The sequence below is a fragment of the Podarcis erhardii genome, assembly GCF_964252035.2.
Source record: "Podarcis erhardii genome assembly, chromosome: 2".
Classification (NCBI taxonomy): Eukaryota; Metazoa; Chordata; class Lepidosauria; order Squamata; family Lacertidae; genus Podarcis; species Podarcis erhardii.
In genome coordinates, this window is record NC_138498.1 from 44000018 (window position 1) to 44026727 (window position 26710).

Genomic DNA, 26710 nt, shown 5'->3' on the forward strand with positions numbered 1-26710 from the left:
GCCAAAAGCAGTGTTTGTATCCTGCTCCTATTCTTACTTCCTGCTTTGGTGGAACCTTGAATGGGATATAATCAGGAGACCTCAGGGGAAGCAGGCTGGGTGTTTCATGGGAGCAGAAGTGTTCTCTTAGGGAAGTAGCTCTCAGACTCCTATTTCCAGTTATATCCCATCTTTCATCCCAAAGGTTCCCTCCTGGGTAGTGATAAAGCAGGATATCAAATCCAAATTCTTCTTCTTCTAACAGAAAATAATAAAATACAATAATCCATTTTTTAAAAGAACCACCCAGATCAACATGAAAAACAATAATTGAAAACAATCGTGCCAATGCTAAAAGTCACCAGCAGATTTTATAAGTAAGTGTTAGCACCTTCAAACCATGCCTGGAAACTCATGGCAGTTTGCAGAAAAATTGGATTTTCTTCACCTGCCATAATAATGGATGGGATTTGGTAAGAAGGATTTTTAAAATTTCACACCTGAAACCCCACAACTAAAACAACCATTGTATGAGGAATAATAGGTACTGTAGAACAGGGAAGGCCAGCCAACATAGAGGAGCTGGTGGAGAGGGCCATCCCTGCTCCAGCAGCATTCCTGGTTAGGGAAACCTGCAGAAGGGCCCTTCACAGAAAGGAGAAAGAATGCAGTTAGAATGCAGAGGTAAACAGGAGTAGAGAAGCCCTGCCATCTAGCGCCCAAAGTGTATATCTCAAAGTTAGGTTATGTGGGTGCTCGGATAAAAAACATGCACCAATATACCGTAAACACTAAAATAAACATTAATAATAGAATTCAGAAATTCAGAGTTGCAAAGATATGTTATTCCATGTGGAAAAAATAACCAAATTGCTGATTGATCACAACAATTCCCCTAAGGACAGCACCCATGATTCTTAGTTTCATTTGTCCCTTCAGCGTGTCCTTAACCAGCAGTAGTATAAAGAGACACAGCTAATTCCATCTTTCTCCAAGACGCTCCAAGAGTGGGATACACAGAAAGAACACTTGCGGATGCCACTTCTGCACATCTTTGCTTAGCATAATAGTTTAGGAAAACACACACGCACAAACATTAGATCAAATGCTTTAGGGAACAGTAAGACAATATAGTTGCCACAACCACATCCCCCTGCTTACAGTGTAATGCAAAGCAAGAGAGATGTGTCCAGATTTTGAATGTGGCTTCAACACAATTTAAAGCACTTGACTCCCCCTGTCCCAAGTATCTTGGGAACCATAGTTTCTTAAGGCTGCTGGGAATTGTAGCTCTTTTAGGAGTGTGTACACAGGCATTGTCCATATTGCACTGCCTCAAAATAAGAGCCATACTTTTTATGTCTTCATTATAGCATCCAATGTTTGCTCTTTGTGAAATGATCAAAGAGATTAACCCTCTTTGCTAAGCCTTTATAAGATATGCCTGTCAGGGAGCAGACTCTCCATATTTTGAGGGGAGAATTCTGAGGTTGCTCATCCAGTTGTGAAGGAATGGACAAGCTGTGAACCAGGACCTGCTAGAAGAAAGAGAAGAATTTATCTTCGCATCAGTTCAGGATTTTATTTTATTTTGAACAGTGAAGAACAGCAACCTCAACCGACGTAATCTGCAATATAGATCTGTATCTGCAAAGCAAAAACTCTTCAGCTATAAAAGCAAAACCAAGCATCAAGTAGTTCCAAGTGTAGTCAAGCTATGTCTACAGGGCAGACAGGTGTTTTCAATCTGAGGCCACCTAATTCTGCTGCAGTGGGAAGGGACTGGTTTAAAGGGGATGTGACCAGGCTTAGAAATTTCTGCTAAGTGCTTGGCAGACCTTCCAGCCCAGCATCCAGTGTGGGCTGAAATACGTAGTACTGCATTTAGCACAGGAAATAGTATTTCATTTAGCACAAGAATGAAGGCTGAATAATGGCTCAATTAGAGCTGGATGCATTCCAGTGAAAAAAATAGCACAGACGGTTCTGCACGATGGATTGGCTTTTTGGAGGATTAATGTTTTTAATGAAATAGCACATGAATTCCCTGATGTCTGTGAGTCATCACTAAGGGAGCAATACTATGCTCAAGGAGCTGGTGTGAAGCAAGCTGGTGTAAGGTAAGCTGGCGTAAAGTTGCACAAGATCCTTAACCCCATTCCACAGCAGGGCTGCTGCAGCTGCTCTGCCTAAACCTGGCAGAGGGAATACAAGCTTTTGAAATAGTGTTCTGTGCTGGGTTACCAGGTCATATGGCCAAGCTGAAGAATAATAATAATAATAATAATAATAATAATAATAATAATTTATTTATACCCCACCCATGTGGCTGGGTTTCCCCAGCCACTCTGGGTGGCTTCCAACAGAAAACACTAAAATACAATAACCTATTAAACATTAAAAGCTTCCCTAAACAGGGCTGCCTTCAGATGTCTTCTAAAAGTCTGGTAGTTATTTTTCTCTTTGACATCTGGTGGGAGGGTGTTCCACAGGGCGGGTGCCACTACCAAGAAGGCCCTCTGCCTGGTTCCCTGTAACTTGGCTTCTCATAGCGAGGGAACCGCCAGAAGGCCCTGGGCGCTGGACCTCAGTGTCCGGGCAGAACAATCTGAACTGGTTCAGATCTGGCCAAAGTCCCCCTCCCCCTCTGGTCCCATCCCTGTTGCATCCTTTGGGGGTGGGGTGGGGAACCTACACTAGCCTTGGCTTATCCCTGGCTGAGCAACTTACCGTATGCTGGCCTCTCTTCAGCTGAGCTGGGGTTGGGAACTTAATTCCAGCTGAGCTGAGCATCAGCCAGCTAAACTGAAGATCTGCTGTACTCTAAGCTGCTCATCCTGGTGGATCTTGAGGGGCCTTTCCTGGAGATCCCAAACTAATTTGCCCTTTAAAGAGCTTCTTTGGTGCAAAATGGAGCATACGTAACTTAGAGGTGCCCCACTGATACTGTGTACACACCCCTGTATATTCTCCATGCAGTGTGCTCCCACCCCAATGCTGGTTTGGCAAGCCGTGTACACAATAGCCACAATCCATATCTATCCTGCATCTTTCCTGTGGTTTCTTATGAAATACTGCATTTTTTTAAAAAAATTAATTTTTATTAAAGATTTACCTCTCTTTCAAATCAGAACCAGTGAAGGTCCTGTGTGTGTGTCTGGAGGCGGTTGGAGGATGGATGGCGGCTAACAGATTGAGGTTGAATCCTGACAAGACAGAAGTACTGTTTTTGTGGGACAGGAGGCGGGCGGGTGTGGAGGACTCCCTGGTCCTGAATGGGGTAACTGTGCTCCTGAAGGACCAGGTGCTCAGCCCTGGAGTCATTTTGGACTCACAGCTGTCCATGGAGGCACAGGTCAATTCTGTGTCCAGGGCAGCTGTTTATCAGCTCCATCTGGTACGCAGGTTGAGACCCTATCTGCCTGCAGACTGCCTCGCCAGAGTGGTGCATGCTCTGGTTATCTCCCGCTTGGACTACTGCAATGTGCTCTATGTGGGGCTACCTTTGAAGGTGACCCAGAAACTACAACTAATCCAGAATGCGGTAGCTAGACTGGTGACTGGGAGCGGCCGCCGAGACCACATAACACTGGTCTTGAAAGACTTACATTGGCTCCCAGTATGTTTCCGAGCACAATTCAAAGTGTTGGTGCTGACCTTTAAAGCCCTAAACGGCCTCGGTCCAATATATCTGAAGGAGCATCTCCAACCCCATCGTTCTACCTGGACACTGAGGTCCAACGCCGAGGGCCTTCTGGCGGTTCCCTTACTGCGAGAAGCCAAGTTACAGGGAACCAGGCAGAGGGATTGTTTAAGAAGGCATGCAATTGGTGGTGTGTTAGCCAGGGTATTTGTGTGTCCCCTAGTTTGTCTTGTATTTCTTATGTTGATATGGGTTTGCTGTTTTGTAGAAATCTGCTAGGTGATATAGGCCTTTGGCTTGCCTGGAAGTTTTATGCTGTGTGGGGACCATAGAGGGAAGTGAGAAGTGAAGGGGGGGAAAATCTCATTATATATATATATCTCTCATGCTCCTTTTTGCAATGTGCATTTTCTTGGTGCAGTCCTAGTCTTCCAACGGGAGAGGGTGATCACTGAGGCTTTCGTTTTGTCTAGTAACGTCTGCGATCCAGAACCCCCAGGTGGTGCGGTGCAGTGGTGGGGTGGCAATGGGTAGGGTTGGGTGGGCCCGAGCTGCTTGTTGCTGCCACTAGTGCTGAGTCCGGTGGCAGCCTGGGCCTGACTCTGCAAGGTGCAGGGTGCAATCCACCCCAGCTTTGGGGGGGGGGTCATCTGGTGCTGCTGACTTGTATCTAGTAAATAACTAGGTTTCTAATCAGAAGAAAGTCCCACTGAGTTCAGTGGGCCTTACTCCCAGGCAGTCAGGGCTTCTCCGGATGACAAGATCTTTTTGCACCAGGTCAATGAGGATCACTTGCTTTTTAAAATTCTCCCATATATACAGAACTCCCTGTGCGCCTTTTGGACTGAATCAAATAACTGGGGTCACATAAGTGTTGATTACTTTTTATAATATATGCAAGATGGATCTCCCTCTGGAGGTTGTGGACTTCTTCCTTAGAGGTTTCTAAGCAGAGGTTGGATGGCCGTATGTCAGGGATGCTTTAGCCGAGTTTCCTACATTGCAGGGGGTTGCACTAGAAAGATGACCCTTGGGATCCCTTCCAGCTCTATGATACCATGTTTTTCTGCTTCAACAACATTTCATTATGCTCATATTATTTTATGTATCTACAAACAAAATATTTAAATAGTTCCCTTTCTACTGGTAGGATGCGGAGGGCATGGGCATAGCCAAGATTTTTGTTAGGGGGCAGGTGCTTGCTAGGGGGAGTAGAACCTCAGATTTGTATTGATTTGTACTTATTGGCTATGTCTGGGGGGGGGCACAGGAAGGTCGGAAAGGGGGCCATGGTCTAGGGACATAATCGTCAGTGGGAGTTTAGTTGCTTTGCTGTGTTCGATCAAATTCAGTAATTTCCTAATGGGGTCTGTTATATTGAGACCAGGGATGAAGCCAGTCTGGTCTAGGGCAATTAATTTGTGTAGGAAATTTTTTTTAGTCTTGCAGTCTTGGTTTATCAATGAGAGATCCGGTGGTATGATTCTACTCTGAGGCTATCTTTGAGTGGTTTTGGAATAGAGACTATTTTGGAAGAAGTCCAAGTTTTAGGGATGGGGGCCCCTTTTATGATGTCGTTGAATAGGTGGGTCATGTAAGGCATCAGGGTTTCTTTGAATTTCTTGAAGAATTCTGCTGTAAAGCCATGAAATACTGCATTTTGATGTGTCCCCCACCCACCCAAACCAGCTTTGATCCAAACTAAGAAAAAGAACCTGGCTGCATTTTAAACTGGTAATAATAATAATAATAATAATAATAATAATAATAATAATTTATTTATACTCTGCCCATCTGGCTGAGTTTCCCAAGCAACTGGGCAGCCCCCAGTCCAGTGTTAAAAACAATACAGCATTAAATATTAATAACTTCCCTAAATAGGGAAGATGTCTTCAGATGTCTTTTAAAAATAAGATAGCTGCTTATTTCCTTGACATCTGATGGGAGGGCGTTCCACAGAGCGGGTGCCACTACCGAGAAGGCCCTCTGTCTATGCACACAGCCTTAGTTCATTGACACCTGTGCCTTGGTATATACAATGTACTCGGCACTCAAGACAGCAGTACTTGTTCCATTTTTCCTGACCACATACGGCTCACCACCCCTAGATATATTATAGAGGGTTAGCAGTAGCCTGCTGCGGTCAGAGAACAAGCCATGATTTTATTGCAACTTGAGCTTTCGTAGCCCCATGAAGCACTAAACTCAGTGTAAGCCTTAAACAATCCTGCTCAGGAATAAGTCCCCTTGAGTTCAACGGCAGGGGAAAGATTGCATCAGCAGTGTTTATTTTATGGCACTATAATCCTCCTCATCCTCCGAACAGTTCAGGGGGGCAAACCTTGATCTATAATAAAATGTGTGCGGAGAAAAAGGGCGTCTAAAAAATAAACCTACACAGTAAAGGGCTTGCGACGACTCCCGCCAGCATCCAAAATGGCGGAGTCTCCTCCTACAATCTCACCATAGATTTCTGGAAGCTTTGCTCAGCCCCCTTCTCCCATCTGTATTCTCTTTCTCAATCGCCGGGTCTCAATCCAGCCAATGGCGCAGCGCTGACGTCTTTTGATTGGCGGGCGCGAAGACGAGTCGAAGCTTCCTTCCGCCGGTTTCGTATAGAGGCGGGTCCGCGCTCGGCGGCGGCGGCCAATAGGAATCGAAGGTGCTTCCTGTACTGGGCCGTCCTATCCGAATTGGAGCGCGGTGTGCACAAGGCGAAGCGGGAAGCGACTCGGCAACTCGGACCTGAGCAGGTGAGGGGGCGTGGGGCGGCGGCGGCGGCGAGCAGCGGGCGAGGGAGGCTTCCCATGGCGGCGCAAGCCTCCCGCCCTGGCGCCTGGTCCCTCAGACCTTCTCGTGGCGGCGGGTGGGGTGGGCGGGCGCCGGTCGGTCGGTCGTGGAGAGGAGGCGCCTCTCCTTGGGTCGCCTCTTGGTTCCTTCCTCGCCGGCCCATTCAGACGACCCATTTGGCCAAGCGCGAAATAGCTCCTCACACACGTCGCTTTGCCTCTGGCGGGGCGCTGGGGAGGGCAGGACCTGCATGGCGGCGCCTCGGAAGTCCGGGACGCCTCGGCTGCTTGCGGAACTTGAAGGCGCCGTCGCGGCGCCTCCCCTCCGCCCGCGCCAGCCTCGTGGCTGCCGCGCTCGGGCCTACCCGGGACTGCCTTGGCTGTGCTTCCGAGGCTCCCTTGGGGGTCCTGCGCCTGAAAAGGAGGCGCCCCCGCCGACGTCCCGCTTCTCTTTCTTCTTCCTCCCCCTCTGGCGATCACTCGTTGCCGAGTAAACTGCCGGATTTACGTATAAGCTAAACAAGCTATATCTTAGGGCCCCACTCTCTTGGCCCCATAAAATTTAAAGGGGAAAAAACCTGGATGTATATTTCCAAAATATAAGATAAAAAGCAACAGTGTTTTGTGTTGTGTTAGGCTCCTATGATGTAAGTAATGGGCCCTTCCTGCTAGCCTGCTCCCCGGCTCATTTCCATATATAGGGTGCCCACATTCTGCATGTGCAAATGGATTTAGATACCTACTAGGCTCATAAATTACCATATAGCATATATTCAACACAAAAAACAGCGACAATTGGTTGTTGGCAAAGGACAGTTGGACATATAAAGGTCCTCATTACCTTCAGTAGCTTAGGGCCTCATCAAACCTAAATCCGGCCCTGCGAGTAAGATTGTCTTCTATGAACACTGTCTTAACAGTGAGTCCGTAAATGAATGTGGAGGCCAATTCTGGATCCACACGTCCTTCCACAGTGGGGACCTAAGTTTCTGGGCGGGAGTTGATCACGGTTTGGTTTTGCCAAGCATGCCTTCCTCTTAGCACGTTTCTCCCTTCCATCCTGAGTTTGTGCTTCTTCAAAGTCCATGACACCTTTGGTAAAGGCTGTTTTCCAATTGGAGCGCTCACAGGCCAGTGTTTCGCAGTTATCAGTGCTTATACTACATTTATTTAAGATTTGCTTTGAGAGAATCTTTAAACCTCTTTTGTTGACCACCAGAATTACACTTTGCATTCTTGAGTTGGGAATAGAGTAGTTGCTTTGGAAGATGATAATCAGGCATCCGAACATGACCAGTTGAACGAAGTTGATGTTGAAGAATCAGAATCATCGCTTCGACACTGGTGATCTTTGCTTCTTACAGTACACTGGCATTAGTTCACCAGCGATATGTAAAATTTTCGGAGACACTGTTGATGGAATCTTTAGAGGATTTGGAGATGGCATTTATAAGTGGTCCATGTTTCACAAGCATACAGTGAAGTTGGTAGTACAATAGCTTTGTAAACAAGCATTTTGGTTTCCCTGCAAATGTCCTGGTCCTCAACCACTCTGCACTTTAATCAGGAGAAAGCTGCACTCGCAGAGCTCATGCGATGCTGGATTTTGGCATCAGTGTTGGCCCTTGTGGAAAGGTAACTGCCCAGGAAGGAGAAGTGATCAACACTTTCTGATGTTTCACCATTGAGTTGGATTTGTGGCACTGCAGAGGGGTTGTTTTGTGGTTGTTGGTGCAGCACTTTGGTTTTTTGGATGTTGAATGATAGGCCACTGCAAAGATATTTAGGGTGGTTTGGAGGTCATTCTCTGAGTGTGCACACACTACTTTGTCATCAGCATACTGAAGCTCTATGATGGAAGTTATGATAACATTACTCTTTGCTTTCAGCCTACTCAGATTAAAGAGCTTTCCATCTGTTCAATATATGATTTCTACTCTGGTGGAGAGTTTCCCTTTGAGATTGTGTAGGATCATGGCAATGAAAATAATAGAGCTGGGGCAATAAGTCTCTTTGGTACTTCTTAATAACTGACGCTTCTTAATCATTCACAAACACTCCACACCAAAAAGACAGGCATAGGTTTTTTCATAATCTGTTTGAAGACCTGCCATAATAAAATAGGGTGTATTGCATGGTATAAAAGTATTGGAGTAAAGGTTGCAGTCAGTCCTTAGCCTTGCCTTTGCTCTAAGGCTTTTATAAGGTGCAGTATGTCTTGTTCAGACTATGGCAAGACATTGGTTCTGCTCTGGTTGGAGGACTTTGTTACTGGACAGTGATGGTCCTGGGGCTGCTGTTTGCCAATTTGGTCTATTTCTTTCTACATCACCAGATTTTCACAAGAACTACCCGCAAGTGCTTAGTATAATGTGCTTTAGTTGTTGCTGTGCGGTAGACCCTCTAATAGATGTACGATAAAGTTTAGACACAGATTGACAGGCCCTTATTTGTATATAAACTTTTTTTTTTTAGAAAATGGTAAATTTGTTTATATGCTGCCCTAAGGACATAAGAAAAGCCTTCTGGATTCGGCCAGAGGCGCATCTAGTCCAGTGTTCTGTTTTCACAGTGGCCAATGGGATGCCTGAAATCAGAATATGAAGTGCAGCTGTGCTCTCTGGTATTCAGAATGTACTGTTTCTGACAATAACTATTACACACAATTGTTTTAAGGCCCTCTTTGAAAGGCAGGGCAGATTTTCAATTAAAAAAAATATAATCTGGCAGTATCCGTTTTTGATAAGGGATTTGAAAAAAGTCTACACCTTATCTACAAACACTGCACTTTTGTTGGGCCATTTTGCATATCACCTTTAGGCTTTCAGCACCTTTCCCCCTCTGCAGGAGCAGGGGACCTATTAGGATGGTTGCCCCTCAGAGGCTGATGGATCCAATGGGTTTGGAGCCTCTGGAACATTCAAGTGGCTTGGGCTGTAGACATAATTGCTTTATGGAGCCCGCTTAGGCAGCAGCATAGCTGGCCACTTGGGTGCCTGGGGTGGTGCGTGCCCTGCGCCTTGGGGGCAAGACAAGCCTCCCATTGGGCGGAGTGAGCTGGGGCAGGGCGCGCTGCATGGAGCCTCACTGCCGCCTCCCTCTCAGCTGTTATTCTAAGTTAGGAAATAATACTTGGCTATAAAAAGTAATGTGTGGTGCAAATGTTAGAAAGCCTTAAAAGATGCTCGGAGAACTATGGAAAGATGGCACAATCCACTTCAACCATTAGCTGGCAGTGCTAGTTGGAACTAATGGGTGTGGATGGAGTGCTTTGAGCTGATGATCCTTCAGTTGATGCAGCTACAGTTGCAATTCCTAACTCATCCAGATTTCACTTTTCCTGTTCTTTGGGTGCTCTTACTCCTGAGCTTAGTGGTCTTTCCTCAAGCCTTTTATTCCTTCTTTTGCTTTTTCTACAGGACATGGCTGAACAGGATGTAGAGAATGAGTTGCTGGACTATGAGGAGGATGAAGAGCCTCAGGCAGTGACTGATGCTGCCCCTGTCCCCAATAAAAAAGATGTGAAGGGCTCCTATGTCTCCATTCACAGTTCTGGCTTCCGAGACTTCCTGCTGAAGCCAGAGCTCCTTCGTGCCATTGTGGACTGCGGCTTTGAGCACCCGTCAGAAGGTAGGAGCTGAGCCAAGGCCCCTGGCCCCCTCGTCAGCCAGCCCAGCCCACCCACCGGGGAGCAACTGCCAGTGGTGCCATGCGGTGCAGGGTGAGAGCTGGGGGCTGAAGGGGCAGGGTGGGAAGGTTATGCTAGAATGGGATGTCCTTGTTGAGCCTAGTATAGCTCTCTAGAGCCTTACTTTATTGGAAATGGAGTTCACTTTGGATGGAGGGACTTCATAATTGTCAGTTCAGCTGAGCAGAGACTCTATTAGCCATGGGAAATGGGTTTAGACTCTGCATGGAATGGGGTGTGATCTAACATTTAAGAGAAAAGAGGGATTTTAGGGTGTGCTAGTAAGACGCTTCTGTAGGATGACTATTCCACAGCCATGTCTTTCATTTTAACTTGTAATTCAGGCTGATGAACCTGGAAAATCCCAGTGCTTGTGCAGCAGCTGCTATTGGATGTGAAGAGTTTTTCCTCCCCTAGTATGTGTGCAGAAAAGTTAACCTCATGGAAGGGTGTGGTGTTCAATCTCTGGATTTAAAGGGTTGGGAGAGAGGTGGGATCAAGTCCTCTGGGGGTACATTTGCTTTGGCTTCCTGTGTTTTCCTAAGGCTTGTCTAAACTATTACTTATTCTTGCTCTCTCAGTGCAGCATGAGTGCATTCCACAGGCAATCCTGGGCATGGATGTCCTATGCCAAGCCAAATCAGGCATGGGCAAGACTGCTGTCTTTGTATTGGCTACACTGCAGCAGATTGAGCCACTGGATGGGCAGGTATGTAATGGGAAATAGTACTGTACTGTGCTTATGTCCAGCGCAACTCTGTTTTGGAGCTATAGGCTGTATTTACATGTAACACTAAATGATGTTTTATTATCATCTGCATGAACTGCTGTGAGCCAGAGAAAAGCCTTGGTTTCACACAACTTTCCTGTGAAGCCAGGATGAGGCAGTGTTTTTTTCTTAATTTTTAAGCCAGTGGTCTTTAACAATGAAACTAATTTCCAACAAGTCCTCATTGTGGTTGTGAAGAAGGGAGGAGCGTGCAAGCCCATGGCTCTTCTCATCCTCACTGCATCTCAAGGACGTAGCTCTAAACCATTGTATAGTGTTATGTGGTGTTTCAGGTAGCAGTGGGGAGTCCTAAACCCTTCTTGCTGCTATTGTACAAATTTGTCTGTTTCTTTCTGGCAGGTGTCTGTGCTGGTGATGTGTCACACCCGGGAGCTGGCCTTCCAGATCAGCAAAGAATATGAGCGCTTCTCAAAGTATATGTCCACTGTCAAGGTAAGGGAAAATCTTTTGCAGTTAGGTCTGAAATATATACAATACAGAATACAGGCTATTTCTGTATGACAGGAAAAGGTGGAAGACTATCTTTGCTTATGGAAATGGTATGTGCACTTATTTAGGAAAGAGCCTGTAGAGAGGGTTGAGAGAGAGGAAGTGACCTGATTGTGGGAATGGTTTTAGATGTTTCTGACACATTGCGTGTGAAGGGGGAAAAAATAGATCAGAGGCAATTGTACATCTAGCAGAGCTTTTACTGCTACTGAAGGCAAATTAGCATAATGGTCACAAATCCAATACAATCAGGATTGGCACAGTCCATAAAAAATCCAGTTGCAGCACTTATAATAAAACGTAGAATAACTTATAATAAGTCTAAACCTTAACACCACAGCATACAGAACACCAAACCACATCAGAACAGAGACAGAAAGAGAAAGTAAGAGAGAACCCAGGCTCCTCCTGGCCTCTCTAATATAGTCAGCAAAAGATAACAGAACCAGTTTAAACCAGCTGTACTCAGCTTCTCTGAAGGAATAACCCAAACAAGAACCTTCTGCCTGTTTCTTTCACATAGAAAGAACCCTTCTTGAATTAAGTAGAGCAGGAAAGATCTCTACACATCAGATCAATACTTTCTGTACTAAGAAATGGAAACTGACAGTTTCTGCATCTAAAACTCGAACCTACCTTAAGATAGAACGAAAGCTCATGGGTGGGAAGCTCTGTTGGAACCCTGGCTTTTGCTAATGTTATCAGTTTAAGACCCAGTTTGGGAAGCACTTGTAGCTCATTGGTAGAGCACACACTTTTCATACGAAAGGCACTGGGCTCATTTCCTGGCTTTTCTAGTTAAGACCATCAAGACCCTCAGAGCTGTTGCCAGCAGTGTAGGCAATACTGAACTAGGTAGGCCAATAGTCTGACTTGGTATAAGGTAGTTTACTATGTCCCTATATTCTGAAAGAGCCTGCCTCTGCTTCCCTGCACCACCTGATTGCTTCATGGGGACCGAAAGCCTTGTTTCTTGGGTTTGGGACAATAGTTGATCTGATGTGTTATATTATGGTGGAGAGTTGGTAGCGCATGAGACTCTTAATCTCAGAGTCACGGGTTCAAACTCCACATTGGGTGAAAGATTCCTGCATTGCAGTGAGTTGGACTAGACAATCCTCATGGTCCTTTCCAGCTGTGATTCTATGATTAGAAGTGAGAAGCAGCATAGATATGCCGCACTCATAGTTAATTGTACTCTCCCTTCCAAGTACTTTATTGCACAAGTTAGGTGTGCGCTCCAGATGTTGGTGGACCAACTCATTATCAGCCCCAGCCAGCATGGCCTAGTGGTCAGGGATAATGGGAGTTGTAGGCCAGCAGCATTTAGAGTGTACCATGTTGACTGTCCCTGATGTAAGTAAGTTGGTGGGGAGTTATTGAAGTTCTGAAGGTTAGGTGGTTGGGTTTTTCTATGTGGCTGACAGTAGTTTCTGTTTGTACTGCAGGTGTCAGTCTTTTTTGGGGGGCTTTCCATCAAAAAGGATGAAGAGGTGCTGAAGAAAAACTGCCCACATATTGTGGTGGGGACCCCGGGCCGCATTTTAGCACTGGTGCGCAACAAGACCCTCAACTTGCGCAATGTCAAGCATTTTGTTTTGGATGAGTGTGACAAGATGTTGGAGCAGTTGGGTAAGGGACAAGAGGGGCTGGCATAATAAAGACACAATGTATTGCGTTTTCATGGTCTGGGATTATTCATCCATTTGGGTATGGGAGTTGCCGTCCTTGGGAGAAAGTCTGGTGCTTGAGTTCCAAGTCAAGGAACTGAGGAGCAGCCAGCTAGAGGAAGGGCACTGTTGCTTAAAAAATCTGTCCTGAGGCATGTCAGGAAGTCAGCCATCTCTTTCAAGAACATGGGGAAGCGAGGGACGGTTTCTACAGCCTGAAGTTCTGTTCCTGTTCAGATTATGTGGTAGAGCAGAGACATGTTGGATACCAAGAGTGGGGGAAGGTGGTGGAACTCGGACTGGTATGTCCTTTTCAGAAGCCAGTATTTGGTGAATTACAGCAACCTGATTCTTCCTACTGTTCTTTCAGATATGCGTCGTGATGTGCAGGAGATCTTTCGACTGACACCCCATGAGAAGCAATGCATGATGTTTAGTGCCACTCTGAGCAAGGAGATCCGGCCTGTCTGCAGAAAGTTCATGCAGGATGTAAGTCCTAAAACCTTTGATTTCATCCTCCCCTTAGATTAGCTTCCCAAATTTTGGTTTCCAGCTGCTGTTGGGCTACAAACCCCATTACCCCTATCTACCAGGACCAGTGATGGGAGTTGTAGTCCAAGACCAGCTGGAGACCCAAGTTTAAGAAACTGTCCTAGATGGTTGCACTAGTGTAGGAGATCCAGGAAAGGGCCTTCCACACTAGGCTAAAGAGGCCCCTTTGAGGCAGTTTTGCCCTACTGCATTGTTTCAAAAGGGACCCCTTATGTTGAGGGAAGGCTTGGTAGTATGAGGCAGTCATGGGTGTAGCCAGGATTTTGGGGGGTGGGGGCCGAACCTAAAATTTGTATTAATTTGTTTTGCTTTTGGGGGGCAGCTATGCCCATGGAGGCATTGGCTTGTTTGCAGCTCATTATATCATATTCTTAGATGACGATAGGTGGAGGGAAGTTAGTAATCATAGCCCTATTCAACTTTGTTGTGTTCCCTATGCTTTCTTAGCGTGGCTGTTAGAAAACCCAAACACACATTATTTTCTGTTTCATCTCTCAATAGGACCACAGTGGCATTTTTCTCCCTTTTTGCAAGTCCTGGTAGAATGCATATCAATAGTATTGGAAATGCAGACACTGCTTAATGAGGCTGATACTTTATGGCATATAAAGTTTAAAAAAGAAGTTCCCTTAGAGCTGAATTGTCTTGCTCTAGATGGTTAGGAAAATCCATGGAACAGACTTAGGATGCATATGGAAAGAGGAGGGAGGGGATAGTCTCATTGCACAAGTGAATGTCACTCCATGCACCCTTTGAAACCCCCCCCCCCCCACTGATTGGAGTAGTGTGCCATGGCAGCCAGAGAAGACAGAAAGTTAGGCACTTTCAGGTATATAGCTCAGGGTGGAAAGTGACCATCAGTCTCTCATTACCACTGTTAAATTCCGTCTGAAGCTGTGCAGATGCCAACAGCTGCTGAGAGCTATCATTACATGCTTTTGGTTGTAAAGGAGAGCTGCATTGGGGCATCACATCTAGTTGACCTACTAGTTTTGAATGTTTCTTTGTCTTCATTGTTTCCCCAGTAGATTAGAGAATGTTTACCTTGGGACCTTGATGAAATGCATGATAAATGCCTACCAAGTCAGCTTTCTCTCCTTCCAGGCACTTAAACCAATTTTGTAGATAATTAACAGTAGTGGGAATTCTCCCTTCAGTGCTTGGCAGAAGAGGGAGCTTTTGAGCATGTAGAGAATTCATCTGCAGTTCTACAGATGAAATAGTTCTATTTCTGCTCTCAGCATCCAACATTCCCTGTAGTGATCAAAGTAATGCCTATCGCTGTGGGAATTTGATATTTTCTACATCTATCAATTAAACATGAAAAGTGGTGTTTAAAAACTTGTCTAGATATGTTTGGAGGATTTTGCTGTCTTTGCCGGTAAAAGGTCACATTGGCTTTCTTCTCCGTTCGCAGCCCATGGAGGTCTTTGTGGATGATGAGACCAAGCTGACTCTGCATGGCCTGCAGCAATACTACGTGAAGTTGAAGGACACTGAGAAAAACCGCAAGCTCTTTGACCTTTTGGATGTGCTGGAGTTCAACCAGGTCTGTGTTAGCGAGGGTTGACAAGCAGGGCTCCTGGGAGTCCCTGGAGCTTCCATGTTAAAGCCCCTTCCCTCTTCCCACCCCTTGCAGGTTGTGATATTTGTGAAGTCGGTGCAGCGCTGCATGGCATTAGCTCAGCTCTTGGTTGAGCAGAACTTCCCAGCCATTGCTATTCACAGAGGCATGTCTCAGGAGGAGAGGTGAGTACAGCGAGATGGCTGTGTCAGGAGAGGGCAGCAGCAAATATAGTGCAGAACATGAATTCTGAGTTCACTTTTTTATCATGGAATGTGGCTTGTTGACATCAGTTGTGTGTGTTAAGGGGAAGAGGGGATCTAGAAAGTTAATGCACTACAGATAATGGGCTATGCGCTGCATACAGCTCCTGTATGTGTTCAGGGGAGGTCAGCCACGTCTCTCTTGTTCTTTGCAGACTGTCTAGGTACCAGCAGTTCAAGGACTTCCAACGTCGGATTTTGGTAGCCACTAATCTGTTTGGCCGTGGGATGGACATAGAGCGGGTCAACATAGTCTTCAACTATGACATGCCTGAGGACTCAGATACCTATCTGCACAGAGTGAGTCTGGTTATAGGTTGGGGAATGAACTGTTTCTCTGGAAGGTATTTGTTCTAATACCTTGCCATTCATACTTCTGGAAGGGAGCTGCTAACCGTTGCAGGTCCTGGCTAGTTCCTAGTCAAATCCCTTCTGATAATTTAACTTTGGTAGTTTAGTTGCAAATGTTTCTGCAATCAGGCTACATAGTTTCCAGGGTGGAGGAAAAGAGCATCAGCCTGCATTCTGAGCTTGTCACAGGGTGCAGGGCAGAGATAGTACCTCTGGGGTGATGAATTCATAGATTACAAGGATGTTTTTCCTGTGTGTCCTTGAAATAAACCTCTCTTTGCAGGTGGCCCGAGCTGGGCGCTTTGGCACAAAAGGCTTGGCTATTACTTTTGTGTCAGATGAAGGTGATGCCAAAATCCTCAATGAAGTGCAGGATCGTTTTGAGGTCAACGTTGCTGAGCTCCCTGAAGAGATAGACATCTCCACATATAGTATGTACTAGAAATTAACTTGGACAGGCTTTTCTTCCTGATGGCATGTTCTTTGTCTACCCTGCCCAAGTGTGGGGGAGAATCAGGGTAGCCATTGTACACTATTTCTGGGAAGCTGAAGGAAGACAAAATGGTCCATTGAGTGGATCCTCGTCTGTACCGATAGTATATGTTGCAATGGAATTTCACTTCTCTGCCCCCAGCACCCACAAATTGGCTCCAGAGGGTTGTGGGAAACTCCAGAGCATATCAGGCTATCAGGAGTGTGGGGAAGAGAGACGTTCTATTGCACTTGTGGAAGTTGTTCCCATTTTTGTGCCCTGTTTGTGTTGTAGGGCATGGATTTGGGGACACTTCTAGACTGACTCTGGCTTGCTGCTTAGTTTCATCTGATCAGTTGTTACCTTCAAAGTGGGAGGCTTCTAATAAGCACTAGATTTCTGTGTCTTTCCTCCCCCAAATGTTTGAAAGGGAACAGAGAGGTGGGGGCAAGACCTTTGAAGTTGTGGTTCAGTTGCCTCCCAATTGATTCTCTATCTTTCCTCCTCGCCCCATGAGTCAGTGGCACATGATAGGAAAAAAACCCTGCTCTGGCAGATGTGTTGCAGCTGTTGGGACAGAGGTGACTGTTACGGTGCCAATGAGAGGCTGCTGGGGTTAGGAGGTGGAATGTGAAGTACGTGGTACATGTTGCAGCAATGGTTCTTGGAAGCAGGGCACTATGCTGGGAGCAGTGCCTGCTGAAGTGTTTGGGATGACAACTCTGAATTACCATTAGGCTACCTGAATAAATTTAACCCTAGTACAGGATTGAGGAGCATGTGGGCCGGATGCAGTTGTGGGGCATCCCCATTTGCCCCACAAGATCCTCTCATTGTTCCTTGCAAGTTTATGGATTGAAAAAAGCTGCCTTTGGGAGCCAGCAGGCTTTTCCAAGCCCCATTGAAATGCAGGTGACTGGGGAGGGACATGTTTGGTTGTGGTGGAGTTACCCACTCCACCTTTGTAGAACTGGTGATGGGTATAGCAAAATGTCTCTCCACAGCAGGGGTAGCTTGTAAGTTTTTTGCCTTGGCTTTGCTAGGAAGGAGTATTGACTGACTGTTTTGTCTCCTGCAGTTGAGCAGAGTCGGTAGCTGTTTGTGGAGCCTTCCCACCTGGTCCAGAATGGAACCCGATGGAACACAATACCTCTATCTTCTGGTGAAGTGAGATGAATGTTATTATTTTTTTTAAACACACTGTTAAACGTATAGAGGTGTTTGATGTTAAATGAATGTCCTTCAAATTGCCCAGGTGGTATTTTGCCTCTGCTGTAGCCTGGGGGCTTTTTTTTAAATTAGACTTTTATATTTTTTGAATAGTAAACCCCTGTGGCTAAGTTTCGTAATAAATGAATTTTTCAAATGTCATTTTCTGGCTGTTCTTGAGGCAAAGTGAGCCAGGTTGTGGGTATTTACATTCTTGGTGCCTTCCATCCTTGCTATGTCTCCCACTTTCTGTGTATCAGGATTGTGCATTTTCTTAAACTTGCCGTAGATACTCTTCTGCTGCCTGCCTCCTATGTCCTATATCTTCCTGACCTACCACTTTTCACCTTTGTCCTGACTTTGAGCAGTGTGCTTGTTTGACATGTCTCCATTGCAGACCCTTTCACAGAACAGAAATGTAAAACAGATCTTCCTTTTGGAGATAACAAGGCAGGCACTATTGATATGTATGTCCTTGATTGGTCTCTACATACCCTTGTATGAGATATTTGTTCTTCTATATAATCAGATAGTGTCAGTTGTCCTGGCTTTTTATCTCCTGTTGCTTACCTATGAAGTGTAGGATGTTTGAACTGGTGTGTTTAAGTAATTACCCATTTCCTTTGCATTGCACATTGCTCTTCTCCCCGCCCCAAAAGTTACTTGCTTAAAAAGATGGTATAACTCAGAATTCCAAAATATATTTCAATTAAATGTACATGTTAGGAAAAAATAGTGGTTGAGAGACAATTGCTTCAAATAACGGGGTGGGTAGTTAGAGGAGCATAAGCTTATTTGTGCAAAGATGCTTGGATAAACTGCATGTAAGTTTACCTAAGGACATCCTTAGAGTGAATATATTTCATAGTAGAGTAAGTTCTGAAACAGTTACACAGCATTAGAAACGTCACTACATTTTGAATCCATTGCACTGATTTGAATACTGCAAAACCTGGTGTTCAGGTGTATGCAAAGCTTGCTGTGCAACACCTTTTCTTTCTCAACTAGGATTTAAAACTAAATAAAATAAAGATTTGTTAACGCTAATGTGCGTTGGCTATCCACACACGTTAGGAGTAAAGAGCATCTGGAATTGCAGTATACATAGCCAATCTCTTTGGCAAGAACAGTAGGAATCTGGCAAAATTGGAAACAGTCCTAAATAAATTAGTCTAAACAGGAAGCTCTGTAAAGCTCCAGTGTTTGATGTGAACTGCCAATATGGGTCTCCATTAACTTCAGTAACGGCTTCCAGAAAACGGTCTGCTTTCTCTCCTTCCTGCTGCTTTATATATGCTGCTATCATTTAGTCTTTGTACAAAGAGCCTCTCTGCTACTTGACTGGTGGGTTTTCTGATTGAGATTACACTGCTTGCTGTGCCCTTGTTTTTTGCTGCCGTTGCGCAGAACTCCTGGGGGATAGCAGTGCGGGGGGGGGGGGGGGCAAAGCATGGAAATGTGCATCTCCTTGTTAAGCTGAGGAATATGGAACTAGAAGGAAATAGCATATGAGGACCTTTATAGCAGTGGGGTTCCTGTCATGATTCTACTTGTGCATGCTTCAGTTTTCTGTTGTTGATGATGGCAACCTGAAGAGTCATTTGACGTTTTCCAACTCTAGTATGGATTCCAGTGTACCAAACACAAAAGTGAGGTGTTGAGTTAAGAGCACATGTGCTTCCCTGAAAGTGGTGACGAGGAAAGCAATGAGCTCATGTGCCTGAATCATCAACTGATGTTTTTGTAACCATAAGATGTGGATACTTACTTCTGTTGAATTCTGGGAACAGTAGACTATGGGCAACCCAAACACAACTTTGACTATTGCTCCTTGCCTAGATTGACTCTGTGTATCTGAATCCTGTAGAAAATGTGTCTAAGCTATAGCTGGAGACTGTGTGAACATTTCTATTATTATTATTATTATAAATAAATAAATTATTGGATGTACAAAACTAGATGCCTTTGGGAGGGGGCAGATGTTAGGCATTGCCCTCACATCCTCCTCTTTCATGTTATGTTGGTGCTCTCTTTATGGGGGAATCTTCAGTCATGTGAGCTGTCACCTGCAGCCTGAAGAAGTATGTACTGACCTGTATCATCTCAGTGATACTAGGCTTCAGTTTTTGCTATTCCTTGCACAAATGGGTCTAACTTGCCTCTGAATACTCACAGTGCTTATTACAGGCATCTGGCTGGGCTAGATGGGCCACTGGCCTGTTCCAGCAGGCTCTTCTTAAGTCTTCGTAGGTTAAGTGATGGCAAGAGAAGCGAGTAACAGCCTTGTCCCTCCTAGTTGAGGCTCTTCTTTTATCTATGGTTGTTGGACCAGTTTGAGTTGCAGTCATTATTTGAGGCAGCTGCTTAGAGTATGTGGAAAAAGATGAACTACTGATAGGAAGGACTGCTATCAAACTAACCAGCAACAAGAGTCCTGGAAAATACCGCAGTGATCATTCCATAGAGAACAAGGAGTGGAAGGAAAGGATTATTTGCCCCACTATAATGTTTCAATGAGTTTTTTGGACCAAATGTGAAAGTTCACAAATCGGTGATGAACACCTACAGCTGGTGAATGATGATTGAACAGCAAGGTACACAGCCTGTGTACTTTCTAGAACTAGAGTTAGCCAATGTCTGTTGCAAGGACCTCTTTAAAAGTGTCACGTGTGCAAAGTACCGTTTTAACTTGCTCCATCTCTTCTTGAGAGAGGTGAGTCTTGGTGTAGAGGAAGGAGGAGCCCAATCAGAAGAGGCTGTGCCAACATCAGCTTAATAGCATTGGTCCAGTTATTGAGTTTGCTCAGTGGGTCCCTATATAGCCTTCTGGTAGTTCAATTGTCCTTGCTGCATCTTAAGTGGGTGACTCTTCCAGAAGAAAGATTACTGGAACAACAAAATGTATTTCTCATGTTCCAAACAGCATTCTTGAAACTTGCTTCTGCAAAGTTTGGTTGCTAAATTCCAGATTCTTTCAAAGTACTGGGTGCCTGTAAGAGAGAAAGGATGCAATGGTAGGAGTCTTAATAGCACTTTATCACTGTCAGCATCGTGTGCATAGCCCATGTATCTTCCCATCTTCTGTTTCATTAATCGTTTATAACAGAGCTTGCCAAACTTTTCATGTTGGTGACACACTTTTTACACACGCATCATTTTTACAGAGCAATTCAGTTTTACTAGAAAAACGAAGTTAAACGAACCCCTTTGCAGCCCCGGGAGAAGCATGGGTAGCGTTTGCATGACACACCTACATACTGCAACCAACACACTAGTGTGTTGCAACATACAGTTTGGAAAGCACTGCTTTATAACATGCAACCAACTGTTTCTGCTTGTTTGCTCATAAATCCTTCCTTGTAGTGGAACAGACTCCCATGAAAGGTGGTGGACTCTCCTTCCTGGGAGGTTTTTAAGCTGTCATTTATGATTTCTGCATTGCAGGGAGTTGGAATAGATGACCCCCAGGGTTCCTTCCAACTCTTCACTTCTATGATTCTAAGGGAATTGGTTGTCTCCCCCTAAGTGGAGCTTAGCTGTAAAGTCCAAAAGAAAACTATTGCTGTTTCAGGAAAGCTGCAGTATTAATGAAGAACAGTGGAGAAAATGGGGGGTAGTTTTTAGAAGAATTGCCAGCGCCAGGCTGAGAGCCATGTTGTTGTTGCAGGGCAACTGCAAGCTTGACGGGAAGAGTGATGATCTGTGGAGGGGCGGGGGTTTATGCCACAGCACCTGCTGTGTTCGCTTACCTGCAATGTGTTGGAACCCACTGTGGAGCTGAAGTTGGAATACTTGTCACTGCTGTGGGGCTTGCCATGTTTGTCCTTGCAGAACCAGCGGTAGTAATCATCACGCACCTAGGCACAAAAGTAAAATTGCAGCTGACAGGCTCATGTTGTTAATTGTCTTCATGGTGTTCAGCCAGACAAACATAAGCAATTTGCCTTTTGGGTTTCATGTCCCAGCCCCAACCTGCCCAAACCACCCTTTGTCAAACTTGCAGTGCCAGTCCTATGTGCATTTTTCCATAAGTAAGTCCTACTGTGTTTAACGGGGCTTACTCTCAGGTAACTGTGTATAGCACTGCAGTACTGGAGATGGTTTCCCACCCATTTGCCTTTCTCCTAGTGCAGGTACCTGTTTCTTGAGCAGACAATGCAGGAGGAAGATAAAAAGTCCTTGCAGGCTGTTGAGGATAGTGAAGATATAAGACATGACGAGGGTTTGATTGCTGAATTGAAACAGGCCAAAGACCCAGGTGGTACCCAGAATACAGAGCTGGGCAATGGCTGTGATTGTGAGTACCCTGCAGGGATGAGAAGAAAAGGAACACAATTTATGAGCTGACTTGTGGAGGACACAGTCAGGATTAGCCTCTGCAGAGGAGCTAGAGAGGGCCTGGAACTTGAGACAGTCCTAGAATAACAGCTTGTGTTTCACTTGTTCACAGCCAAGATAGAATTAGTGTAGTTTTGAAAAATAGATCACATCCCTTTCCACCAATCTTACTGCTACATGGAAGGGCTGTTACTGTCTTTTGCTAGTTACTGCCTGATGTCTTAGACTCCAGGGGGACTCTGTGGCTGCTTACCTCTGCTTTTTTAGTTTACTCATATCGGGATTGATATCGGCAAACTTCTGAGAGAGCTTCCAGACAGTAACCACAAAGACAACGGCATTCAGCTGTGCGGAAAAGATGGGAGATGGGAGATGGAAGTTAGCAAGACGCAGAGATAAGAGCTGGTCTTTGGGCTGAATCTTCTGCACACACAAGTTTTTTCTACCTTCCAAAAGTACATGCAGAATTGGGGGGGGGGGTCAGTTTTCCCACACACAATGTACACAATTTCCCCCTACAAATCTGTGTAAGCCAAAACTCATGGATCGAATAGTTGGGCTGCCTGGATGATTGAAATGGGGTTTAGCTACTTTGGTGAGTACTATCTGTCACGAAACACAGCTTGGCCAGAAAAATTGTTCCCTGATATACATAAAATCATCTCTCTCCCCACCCCCAATCTCTGTAAGCCATGCCTTTGGAAAGTGGATGGAGCTGAGAATCAAGGCAGTTCTGGTTGCCTGTGTGGGGAAAGTGAACTGCAGACAGCTGAGAAATGGATTCAAAGCAGTAGGTAGAGAATTGCATCCCAAGATGAATAAAAAAACCAACCACCACTCACTGATGCCTTTGTAAGGGTTGGATTGGATTGGATAGAAGTGTGCTAATACATGCGAGGAAAAGGTAAAGATTGTCATCAAGGAAAGAAGAATAAATGGCTATTCCTGGGATGCATTAAGCTTACCATGATAATGAGGGCAACAGGGGCCAGGAAGCTCCAAAGGAACCCTTTATCCATTTTAAGCCAGCAGCTGTGGGGGAAAGGCAGAGGGTGAATCGTTTGGGATCGAACTGTCTTACCTTCTGCGTATTATGAATCTGTTTCCCCTGTCCCCTTAGAAAAGCACTTTCCTTCACATGTGATCTCACTGCTAATCATTTATTTATTTCATTTATTTGTATACTACCCTTCACAATTATTTATCCCATGGCAATTTACAATGTATTTTAAAACACAGCTGTAGGAAATATAACTTCCCTGTACTTTTTAAAATACAAGCAATTAAAATGCATGAAATGATCGAAATATGGTTGCTGCCCCGTATTTCTGGAGTGCTACAGATGAGAAGCTCCTCTGCTTTGTTGCCACCTATTGCTAGTGTACACTGAGAACGTCCTTCATGGAATTTTTAACACAGTCAGTTTGATGTGGGAGAAGGTTGTCCTTAAGGTTTACAGGTCCCAAACTATGAAGGGCTTTAAATGTCAAAACCAGCATCTTGAGTTGAGCTTGGAAGTAAACCAATAAGCAATGTACATACAATTCTCAAATCTGGCAAGGTGTGATCTCATACCTTGTCCCTAATCAAAATGTTGGCTGCTACATTTTGAGCTACTTATCTTTCCCCGACCATTTTCAAGGGCGGCCCCATTGAGTACTTTAAATGAAATTGTACCAGGCTCTGGAATACCTAGTGCAAAAACACTCCCTGCCCTGCAGGGGTTGCTGTTGGCAAAGTAGTATATGCTGCTAGAAAGGCCTTCCATGCAACCTGTGCCTCAAGCTGGATCAACAGAGTACTCCAAAGCTGAGAACCTGATATTTCAGATGCACATACAGAGGCTTGGTGCTCCAGAACAGCAGCTGTGCTTTGCTTGTCCATGCTGAGCCCTCTTACCTCAGTATAAAATCAAACATTTTTATTACACACTACTAACATGCTACCCAGCTGTCCCCACTGGATCTGGTATCCTGAGTTCTACTGGACAATTACTCTCTAGTTCACATGGGTGCACACCAAAACCCCAGGACTTACTTCCTTAGGTTGCCATAGCCCTCGCTATTGACAGCAGCTGAGATGCCCACCACAATGGCTGGGATTCCATATCCTACAAGGAAGATGTGCCAGTGCCTGAGGCTGTGAGTATTGAAGACCTTGACGACCATCAGGTAGAGCTCCATGCCTTCCAGCAGCATCCAGCAGAAGACCGAGAGGAAGAAGAAATGCAGCAGCCCAGCCACTACAGCACAAGTTGTCTGGGGAGGGGAGACAGAGCCAGGGGGAGGTTGTGAAAGGGGCTACTTGTTGGGGGGGGGGATGCATAAGGTCCCCAAATCCAAAGGGAGGAAAATCCAGCAGCCTACTTGTTTGGTACTTTGCAAACTGAAATGGTCCGTACTGGAGATCTGCTGCACACCACGGTATCAAGCAATCCTTCCCTTGCCTCTAAGTGATATGGCAGCTGCAGTTTGACATTGTGACACAAACTGCCTTTCTGGCAAATGCCCCTGCCGTTTTGATAGAGGTTTCATAATGCAGCTCGTTTCTATCATCAGTTTTGGACATGATGACGATGCAAGGGGAACAGGTTGAGCCAAGTGCCTTGCACTTTGGTCCCACCTCTTCACCTTCTGCAAAAACATTCTTTGCTTCTCCTTCAACATGGTGTCCATATCCCATAAAGCTGTCCCACATCGGGAGACCCCCACACACAGAGGGAGATGCAAAAATGGAAATATGACAAAACAGGAATTGCAAGGTGCTTCCTGTTCCCACCGCATCATTGCCACATCCTACAGCCTGCTGTGGCCATCAGTTCCTTAGTCTCCTTAGCTTCCTGCTCCCAAGCACAGGGTCTTTGTAATGCTGTCAGCAAGAGCTGTAGTCAAGTGATGCTCACTAGCCTGAGTAAGAAGCCAGGAGCTCCCCCTGTCAACAGAGGTGCTATCAGAGGGCCCTGGGCTACCCATTCACCCCCACCCCCAATTGTTTCCCTTGGAATAGCTCTGGTCAAATAGCTCCCTGTGTGCATGCTAGCAGGCCATCCTGGCCAGTTACCTGGTTGCCAGTGTTCCCAGCACCCATGAGGAATATGACGTAGCCAACGAAGAGGGCCAGGCAAAGGTGGAGGTGGATGGTGGTGCGGATACCTCGGATGGCACGGCAGAACAAGAAGGTGAGGATGGACAGGAACAGGCAGATCAGAGACACAACCAGCCCAATCTTGGTGATGATATCCAGGCCCCAGTCCTGCCACAATGACAAAAGTTTGAGCCCGTGCAATACAAGCCAAGTCTTAGGGGAAATTTGGGATAACCGGCTGATTACCCAAAAAGGACCTCCCCACCTAAGACACTGCTAATAATAAGCTGAAGTGCAGTCTCAGTTCCTAGTATCTAGGAGGCAATGTTTTGAAGCCACTGGAAACTTTTGTGGGAAGAAGGGTCAGAAGTCCTGTTATCTAGACTGAACCTCTCCTTGCTCTTTGGACAACCTGCTTTGGCTCCTACATCATCTCCACAAAACACCAGGGACCATAACTCCTAGTCTTGGTTCTGATCTAGCCTCAAGCAGTTGTGAGTCCTGCAGCCTCTCTCTTTCCCCTCTAGTCACTGCATACACTCCCTTCCTTAGCTTCATGCTCCCAAGTGAGTCAGCCAAGTGAGCTGAGCCAAAGCCAGGAGCACGAGTGTCTCCTCTGGGTCATCCCCCAGTCCTTATTCTCTATACCACGGGTGTCAAACACAAGGCCCACGGGCCGAATCCGGCCCACCAGACCTCGTCATGTGGCCCGTGTAGCCGCCGCCAACCGCCAACCTTCACCTTTTATTCTCCCCCCCCTTTTTTTTTACACAAGAAAGCCGCCTCTTCAGCGCATGCGTGGTAGCCTACAAGCCAGAGAACGTCTGCCCTCTGGCGGCGCCAGCCGTTCTACACAGGAAACCTCCACTTTACATGCATTCAGGAAACCTCCACTTGTTTTTATATTGAGCGCATGCCATCCTGTGATATGACAGATCCAACGGCTGCCTGAACCCTTCTCTCCTGTACTGTAAGTCCTACAGATACAACCGGCCCTTTGAGGGTGACCAAACTGCTGATGCGGCCCCCGATGAATTTGAGTTTGACACCCCTGCTCTATACCCAGCTAGCATCTCTGCTTCCTCCTGCTGTTGCCATGCTGATCTTGAACTCCCCAGCCTTCACAGTGGAGGATTAGGCCCCACACTAGTCGTGCTGCCTGAGGGAGTTCAGCAACATCTGGAGGGCCAGAGGCGTCCCATCTCTGGGCTGGGAAATGGAAGGGCAGCAACGAGGCAATTCCTCCAAAAGCTGTTGCTTGCTGAGGCAAGTGTCCTCTGCTTCCCACCGTTAAAAAAAATGCCACTACCCTCACAGTGTGCCCCCCCCCCCAATTTCTCGTTGTTGGTTTCTGCCTTGTGTGCAGGTTTGAATATGTGCGCAACACTAAGAAAGAGAGCAGGCCATGCCTCCAGCCAGCGCTTCACCCCACGGACCCCAGCAGGTGCTTGTGTGAGCCAAGCAGCTGACTCTGTGTCTGCTAAAAAGCCATCTGATGCACATTCATTATCTGTGCTGCTGGTGTGACAACAAGAGAAGAAACTCTCATATCCCTGCAAAGTCAGCTCCTTCAGGGTGACTTCAGATGCAGCCCTCAAACAGCAAGGACAACTCTCTGCTTCCCACACATTTGTGGTATAACATACAAAAATGGAAGATCTACATCACCCCTGTGATACGGCTGTGGTCACTCGGTATGTGTGGGATGCATGCAGTCCAGCACAGGAAAAGGTGTGCAAGTTTTCCCTTTAGATTTTTTCCTCTGGGAACACAAATAGTGAATCAATCATGTTCACTTTGGCGCTTCTTGTAATGTCTCTGTCACTCCA

The 26710-nt window shown here is 45.8% G+C and overlaps 2 protein-coding genes across 3 annotated transcripts in view; one reads left to right on the forward strand and one right to left on the reverse strand.

The window, feature by feature from the left end:
* Positions 1-6126: 6126 nt before the first annotated feature.
* On the forward strand, positions 6127-17621 carry DDX39A (DExD-box helicase 39A). The gene is made up of 11 exons (XM_081851169.1): positions 6127-6375; positions 9831-10041; positions 10681-10808; positions 11229-11321; positions 12827-13010; positions 13419-13537; positions 15018-15149; positions 15240-15349; positions 15583-15727; positions 16062-16209; positions 17329-17621. Exons 2-11 carry the CDS (start codon positions 9834-9836, stop codon positions 17343-17345), a joined length of 1284 nt encoding a protein of 427 aa, XP_081707295.1. The 5' UTR covers positions 6127-6375; positions 9831-9833; the 3' UTR covers positions 17346-17621.
* A 529-nt stretch (positions 17622-18150) lies between these two features.
* The window catches only part of ADGRE5 (adhesion G protein-coupled receptor E5), a 46668-nt gene continuing 38108 nt past the window's right edge, over positions 18151-26710 (reverse strand). For both annotated transcript variants that reach the window (XM_081851168.1, XM_081851167.1), the window contains 7 exons: positions 24858-25049; positions 23835-24055; positions 22763-22829; positions 22051-22142; positions 21597-21765; positions 21209-21316; positions 18151-20449 (listed from right to left, as the gene is read on the reverse strand). In XM_081851168.1, the coding sequence (XP_081707294.1) occupies positions 20417-20449; positions 21209-21316; positions 21597-21765; positions 22051-22142; positions 22763-22829; positions 23835-24055; positions 24858-25049 (882 nt within the window). In that variant the 3' untranslated portion in view covers positions 18151-20416. The remainder of the gene's footprint in view (positions 20450-21208; positions 21317-21596; positions 21766-22050; positions 22143-22762; positions 22830-23834; positions 24056-24857; positions 25050-26710) is intronic.

Coding starts and splice junctions, on each gene's coding strand:
- DDX39A (XM_081851169.1), top strand. CDS start 9,834: ATGGCTGAACAGGATGTAGAGAATGAGTTGCTGGACTATGAGGAGGAT. Junction 13,011..13,418: donor CAAGATGTTGGAGCAGTTGG/GTAAGGGACAAG, acceptor CTGTTCTTTCAG/ATATGCGTCGTGATGTGCAG. Junction 15,728..16,061: donor CAGATACCTATCTGCACAGA/GTGAGTCTGGTT, acceptor CTCTCTTTGCAG/GTGGCCCGAGCTGGGCGCTT.